Source organism: Corylus avellana, chromosome ca2 (genome assembly GCF_901000735.1).
Source record: "Corylus avellana chromosome ca2, CavTom2PMs-1.0".
NCBI lineage: Eukaryota > Viridiplantae > Streptophyta > Magnoliopsida > Fagales > Betulaceae > Corylus > Corylus avellana.
Window position 1 is genome coordinate 10,470,113 of NC_081542.1, and position 7,973 is coordinate 10,478,085.

At 33.9% G+C, this 7,973-nt stretch overlaps 1 protein-coding gene across 1 annotated transcript; it reads right to left on the bottom strand.

Moving 5' to 3' along the window:
* On the bottom strand, window positions 1-6,307 carry LOC132171178 (isopentenyl-diphosphate Delta-isomerase I-like). The gene is made up of 6 exons (XM_059582425.1): window positions 5,982-6,307; window positions 3,662-3,717; window positions 2,677-2,768; window positions 1,209-1,311; window positions 974-1,111; window positions 1-473 (listed from the first exon to the last, which is right to left on the bottom strand). The coding sequence occupies exons 1-6, from the start codon at window positions 6,227-6,229 to the stop codon at window positions 220-222; spliced, it is 891 nt and encodes a 296-aa protein (XP_059438408.1). The 5' UTR covers window positions 6,230-6,307; the 3' UTR covers window positions 1-219.
* Between the last annotated feature and the right edge of the window lie 1,666 nt (window positions 6,308-7,973).

Consider the following 7,973-nt stretch of genomic DNA (forward strand, 5'->3'; position numbering starts at 1 on the left):
GGACCCATTACCGAAAGTTTCTTAAATTATGAGGCCGAGGCCAAATTGTAAACAAAAAAGTCTCACCCACTTGGGAAATACAACGCAGCAGTTACCATGCTGTAAACGTTGACAAAACAGAAAATAAGCACAACACAACAGCGACAGCAACATCATGCCTTATTGATTATTTCAAAGGTATTGGCAAAACCCTGGTGCAGAGTGGAATTTGTAAGATTTTCAAGTCAACTTGTGAATGGTTTTCATGTCAGCAGCTTCTTTCAGAGTCCCTTTCTCAACATTGTCCCACCACTTGAACAAGAAATTGTCCACCACTAATCTGAACCATGGGGACAGCTTCAAACCTCCCTCACCAGCGTCTGCTTTCCTCAACAGCTCTTTCAGTTCGTCCCGATTCACGTATTTAACATCCGCTGCTTCGTCGGGGTTTGGATTAACATTAACATCTCGTACAATGAAGAGTAGGTAATCAACTGCAAATGGAAGACAATGACAGACTGGTCAAGATGACAGAATAAAAGTGTAATTATTTCTTCCATGTCCGCTGACAAGAGAAGTACTACACGAATTCTCTCCTTTACACTTGTAAGTGCTTACTCTTCAATGTGGCAATTAGAGAGTTGTCACGTTAGCTTCCACGACAACGTTTTTTAATCTCGCCTGCTTCCTCTCTTTCTACTACTGCCACATTAGGAGGTAAACACTCGTGTAGGATTCTTCTAATAACAAAATTTAGCAGCTACCTTAGCAACAGTTTCAAACAAGGTTTCAAGAGCTACTATTCATATGGAGGGTCAACCTTGGATTTTCATATTTTACTTTTTCCCTAACTTCTGCAACTGGAACTTAGTTGCATAAATTTTTCCAGCAATAGAATCACCACATCATGCTCACCAAAGATTCAAAGAAAAGAAAATATTTTCCCTAACGTCAGATAAGTGATGTTTAAGAGTAACCAAGTTGAAATTATTACGTTCATGCTCCCCCCACTTGCCATCGGAAGGTGCCTTGTACAGCATGCGGCCCAATGGAATGAACTGATCAACTGGCACTTCTTCAGCAGGAATACCCAGTTCATCCAAGAGCTTTCTTTGTGCAGCATTCCTTACACCTGGCACATGAAAGCATTTAAAAACCATTACCAAAAGGTTAAAAATGACAGGATATAGAAAGCTCTCTAAGGATGTAAAATATATAGAAATATGTACCAAGGGCATTCTCCTCAATAAGCTCAGATTCACGGTATAATGGATGGCTGCAGCACGTGTTTGTCCACACAAGAGGGAATGTTACCTTTGTTCCAGAACGTTGCTGTACAGACAACAAACAGTATAGAGCATGTCATGTCACCATCTATATCCCATCAATTACAAAAATACATCCTGGGCATGCAATATATGCCCACAAATTTTCAAGCAATGGCCAGACACAAGAATGTAGGCTTTGTTTGTTAAACCATTCTCTTTCTCACTTCTATGTTATGTTTCAAATCAAAAAACATTAACAAACAATCCAAAGCACAAAACACTCAAAATTGTCTTTACGTTTATGTCACATCAAAACATTTTCAAACTAAAAACAAAAAGCACTCTCTAAGTCACATTAACAAACAGAACCTAATCATCATTTAAATGTTGTAATATGGCATGAAACATCAAATGATAATCCATAATAAACATATATAAAACTTACAAGGATAAATGCATTTACAAATAACAGAGTCTAAGATGAACACCACCATGATTGACAGTTATAGCCTCATATTCAATTATTTGTTCACAAAATCTTGTGCCAGATGACGTGACAGCCTCCCAATGAAAAGGCGTCAGAATTCTTTCCTTTTGGAACATATGAAAACCACCCTTCGTTGCTTTTTTCAACTTTTGTCTTCACTTTTTGATCCTTTCTTTTTTCCTGGGTGCTAATATTCTAAGATCATCATCTTCTTACTAACTTCGACATAAAAAGATGCACCTATCAGGCATAAAAGGATTATGGTAACAGGTTCATAGCAGTGTGCACAATCTGTTTCTTGCCTTGTTCTAATCATTGAACATCTTTAAATGTCATTCCATTCATAGGGTTTGTACACAGTCATACAGCATTCTCTCATTCTTGTACCGTGCTGGTAATTTATTTTTCCTTTTATTTTGTTGTCTTGCGCTTGTGTGCTAGACCACTTGCAATTTACCAAATAAGGATGCTAACGTAGCAGGCATAGTTTCTGAGGAAGGTTCATAACATGCATCTGTTATATACTTTGTTTATAATAAGCGTTCTACACTCAAATATAATGCCATCCACGTGGTCTCACGTTTCACACATCAGAACATAAACAAGCAATTTTTATTTTTTATTTTTAACTTTCTTGTTTTGAATACATTTCCAGTGTAATAAGGTCCTAGTTTAATCATATTTGAAGTTCTTAAAAATATGATGTCGTCTTTCTTTTCTTCTATTTATAACTGAGGTTTGTTGACAAGGACAAAAATGGAAAGTATGATAATATTTCATAACATAAATCATATGTCAAGATTCCTAAAACTATGAAGATAAGAAGTAGAATAATGAATGTAGGAAATAATACTTCTGAAGCTGCGTTAGGTTCTAACATTTGTACCCATAGCAAAAAAGCATGTAGACTTCCATTCCAGACACATTATCTAAACTACATACCTGAAGAAGCAACTCATATTTTGAGTTAAACAGAAATACACTGAAAGCTCTATGTAGCATATTTCCGGATTCAATTTTTTCCCACAAGTGACCTGTGAATTTGCAGAAGCACAAATCAATGAACAAACCAGGCTTAATGGTCCAAAGAAGAAAAACACAGCGGTGATAGATACATGCATGATATTCTGGTAACTGTGCATAATAGAATGCAATGTTTTAGGTGAAAGCATACAAAATATGGTGTCCGGTTGGAGCAGAGAGAGAAGGACAAAAATATTAAAACCCCATTTAATACTCAAAATATTCTGTCAATGCTTAAAAAAAGAAAAATGTAAAATGATATGATGGTTACTAAATTATCCAATACAACAAAGCAAAGGTTCTGCTAACTCTCAAAAGACTATCAAAATGATCACTACTTCAGAAATGCTGTAAATTTGTTTTCAAGCATTTTCATCCACGCCTTGTAAACTATAGTAATCTCCGGATCAGATTACTAAACACATACTCATTTAGGCTTTGTTTGGCAAAGTCTTTTCCTTAGATATTGTAGTTGATGTAGATTGATGTGGAAAAAAAAAATAAGAAGAAGAATGTTTGATATAAAAAAGTAAAAATGTGGTATGGAAAAGTGAAAAAGTTTTATTTAGTGGTGATTGTTTTTATTTGAATAATAACAAAAAGTGAATGATGTGATATAAAAAGTGAAAAAAGTTAGAATGTTTTGATGTTATTTTTTTGGGAAATGGTGCATGAACAGTAACAAAGCCTTAGAGATTTAAGTCTATCAAGTCCTAAACCATTACATGATGGTCTGAACCTTAAAACCCTAATGCCCTAATGAAATTATACAGGGAAGAAAGAAGATGGTCAAGTGATGCCAAAATGGTGTAAATATAAAAACACTAAAGCCTCTCCCCTCTTCCTTTGCGTAGGAAAAAAAGTACAAGGGAAGACAAAATAGTTGTATGAAAATATTGCTTACAGTTATATTTGGTATCATGACCAACTACAGAATCATTCTCATCCACCAAAATGCATCTGTAGAAAATTTGAATGTGATTACATCATCAGCAGAGCAAGAACAAGATATTAATGAATGATAAAGTACACCTCAAAGCTTGAATACTTATTAGGGAAAGAAAGAGAGAGGCAGCTCTAGCGTACTTAAAACATAATTTGTAAAATAATACAAAACTGGACATGAAAGATAACATCAGACAAATTTGAGCAACAAATAAGTAAAAAGCAACAGCAAAAAACAAACTAGTAGTACCAGCAGTTCACTCTAGTGTAATACTTTGCATACCAATTCATCTTTTATCACTATGATTTTACCCATTTCCAGGCATTGCAAGCCTAATCTCTGTTTCTTAATAGTGCATATTTGAAAATAAATTACATACTCATCTTAATGTCGACACATTAACATAAATATTGTCATCAATAAACTGAATTTGAATTTAGATCCTCAGTGGCACCAAATAAAACTAAAAGAAGCACTTGTAAGTCGAAAAGCAACTCTTCCCAAAAAATTAAGACAGAATAATAAAATCAGCTACATGAATAAGAACTGTCTAACTTAACATTCTCAGAAACTGAACAAAAATTATACAAGCAGAGTTATACTGATATATCAGTTGGTCACACTTTCCTTTTGCATCATGAACCATAAAACTCAAATCTTTATCATTGTTAATGCACCCCAATCTATATCTTTTTCAACAATTTAAACAAAATGAATAAAACATCCAGATAACCAAATCAAGGGAGTCAAATGTGCACTTGTGATCAAAAACAGTTTCCCCCAAATGAGAAACAATATATTTTGGAGACACCAAGACAACTTCATAATCTAACTCTCCGGTTACAATCTAATACAAACCATTTTCTCAAAAGGAGAGATAATGTTGAAGCCAACACCACCACATTAGCTTTATTACTGCCATAGAGCATTGTCACTATGAAAACCTCTACCAGGCTACCACTTTCCATGGCACTTTACTTGCTTTCTAAACTCTGACCATTTGACATACACCTGCTACTGAGAGGCAGATTAAGAAAGTGAATAAATGGGCAAGCCAATTTTGACCTTGCCAATACTGGCTGGCGTCTGTTTAGTTAGTGACAGAAACAGAATTAGCTTACAACATAATTTGGAGGATCCCATCAGAAACACTAGTCTAAACCCATAAAAGTTTTGGTCCAACAATATTGACCAGCCTCTACGCAGCAAAAGTATGCAAATAGCTCACCCACTTGATGAATGTTCCAAAACAACAATTAAAAGTTGATGACATTAGTCTAAAACCAACCACAAAAGAAAAAGATCAGCTGGGTTATATTTTATTCTATTTGAATTAAACCAGAATAGAACTAGAAATATGTAGCTGTAGATCCCGAGAGTATACGTTGAAATTATTCGATTTCATGAGCATTAATTATTATCATCCAATACTGCTCTCGGCCAGGCAGCCACCAAGGAGAACCTCGGACAGCAAACAATTGAATTCATCTGTTCTAGTAATTATTTCCACCTTTAATGACCCTCGGACAACAAACAGAGACGCATTGATTTTTCACCCAAACGATTATTCCATCCCAATATCAAATCACTCCCACGTGCGCATGCACATAGATACGCATGCTCTTCTATTGCAAAGTCAATCGCACTACAAAACTCGTCTGCGTATATACACATATAAATACTTACATACATATGAGTGTATGTATATATGTATGTACAGTGCATTCAATGTGTATCATGCGTCTAAGTATGTAAACTAATGTAAGCAAAAATGTAATTATGTTAGTGTATGAGCGTGTGATAAGCGAGGAAATTAAAACATAACTATTAGTCTATTAGCTGAACCCAAACTCAATCGAACTCTTTCACTTAGCTGGGCCAAAATCTATCATCTTTGAAATATCCAAAACAAACCCAAGAATTCATTTTGATATCTGTTCATTTCCTCAGAACCCAACCAGAGCACAACAAAATCAGCCCGAAGGGAAAAAAACAAAAACATAAACATAAAAAATTAAAATTAAAAAACATAAAAAATTAAAAAACAAACAAATAAACGAACAAAATCGAATAACCAACAGTTTTTCATTCTTCTCCGAATCCAAAACATCATCGAACAAAAATAAAATTTATATTTTTTTAAAACCAAAAAAAAAAAAAAAAAATCGCTTTCATTCCCTTTCTCCACTTCCCCACCTAATTCGAACAGATAAATTAAGAGAAATGAAACCGAGGCGTAAATAAGAAAAAAGAGAAGGGGCAAAATGGGAATACGCACTCGTCCTCAAACATGAGGCGTCGCTGGACAGCGTCCATGCCGGCGTCAGGCGCGTCCCCCATGGCGACGTTAAGAGTTGAGAGTACCCTGGCTGTAAGAGGAGAGACCGAGTTGGAACTCGGCCAGAGCCTGAGGAGAGTGCGAGGGGCAAAAGCGGAAGAAGACAAACGACGGGATTTGGAAGTGAGAGCAAGTGAGCAGGAGAGCCTGGTCGCAGTGGTCTTAAGAAGGTGGGGAGTCACAGACATTTGGTGGTGTCTGCCTGGGAGATTCCGCCTTCGCTGAATTTCATTTTATTATTAATTTGCTTTTTTAATTTTTACCATACTTAAATATTTATTTATTGTTTTGTTTATTAGGCGTCCTCCTGATTGACTGGAATTCCACGTGGCATCACGTGCTGGATCATCATAGGATAATAAATTATTGCATATGGTATAAAAAATAATTTATAAGTTCTTATAATTAGCTTAAATTACAAATTATACCCGATTAAAAACGTAACACGTGTTATTATTAATTTCTGACTTTCAAAAATAATAATTAGGATTTTTCACATCATTATTTTAGGATGTTAACTAAGATTATACATCAGTCATCACTCCACATCATACTACTACAGTAAATTAATATAATCTCCTCAGCCGCTTCACAAAATGCGACCGTCGAATTCTCGCAAAATGTTTCTAAATCATGGCGAGGAATATGAAAATGAGAAAATGTTACACACAGAATAAAATTTTGGGGGTAGAAGAGAATAGGTTAATTTACTGTAACATGACGTTGAGTAATGTCTGATGTGTAATCTTAGCTGGTGTCCTAAAATGAAGTACAAAATCCTAGTTGTCATTTTCAAAGTTAGAAATTCATAATAACACATATCGTGTTTTTATTGGGATGACATGACAAAGTAATGAATTCTGTTAAGTTACTTAACTTAAATTGATTTAAGGTAGTAAATTGTTATTTTGGCCTACCCTAAGGACCTATAAATTATTTTTTATATTACATGTAGTGATTTGTAATTTAGGCTAACTATAGGAACCTGTAAATTATTTGTTTTTTTTATTAATAAATAAATTGATCACTTGTATTTCATTACGAAACTCAATAGGAATGATTTGTAATTTAATCCAACCACAATGATCAATTTTGCATTTATCTCTATATATTTATTAAAACCGTTTTAAAAATTATCATTGAATCTAAAACTTAATGTAGTTACTCTAATTTTTGTTAGGGTAGGTTTTAGACTTATTCTAGATAAATAAAGAAAATTCCTATTTTTTTTTTATGGTATTCTCATATCCTACGTGGATATTGTTTTGATCTAAATTATTCTTGTATCCTTAAAAAAATGATGTGGCTTCTAAAATTACTATTGGACTTGTGATTTATCATTATTGAATTTTGATCAAATTGTAATTTTAAAAGGCACTTCATTCTTTGAGACTTTGAGTGATACAAGAAGGATATAAAAGATACTTTTAGAATTACTCGAAAAACACTAGAAACAACATTAACATTTTCTATAAAGAAATTTAGAGTAAGGGCATGTTTGGGAAAAAATGATCCTCTCCATTTCAAACTCTCTCAATTTTCTCCATTTAGTGCATTTAATGCACTATCATCATTAAAATTTTTGAACAACACCACCCTTAAAAATGCACTAAATGAAGGAAATTGAGGGGATTTGAAATGGAGATGATCATTTTTCAGGTTTGGGTGTGCGTTTGAAGGGCTTAAAAGTGTGTTTAACACTTAAAAAGTCCATTTGAAAAAAAAAAAAAAAAAGTACTCATTTGGTAAAAAAAAAATTGAAAGAGCTTTTAAAGGTCAACAAAACTCAAAAATGATCAAAACGCTTTTTTTTTTTTTTTTACTTAAAAGCTCTATTTCTCAAACACAGCATTAAATATGCTTTAAGCGCAAGCCGTAGTAAGATGAAAAAGTACTAAAAAATGGACCATTTCATAACTTATGAATCAAATT

Excerpts from the sequence above, each read along its gene's own strand:
- LOC132171178 (XM_059582425.1), bottom strand. The coding sequence starts at position 6,229 with ATGTCTGTGACTCCCCACCTTCTTAAGACCACTGCGACCAGGCTCTCC. Across the intron at positions 3,718-5,981 it reads CGCCTCATGTTTGAGGACGA|ATGCATTTTGGTGGATGAGA; the intron begins GTGCGTATTCCC and ends AATTTTCTACAG. Across the intron at positions 2,769-3,661 it reads TCATGATACCAAATATAACT|GTCACTTGTGGGAAAAAATT; the intron begins GTAAGCAATATT and ends GCAAATTCACAG.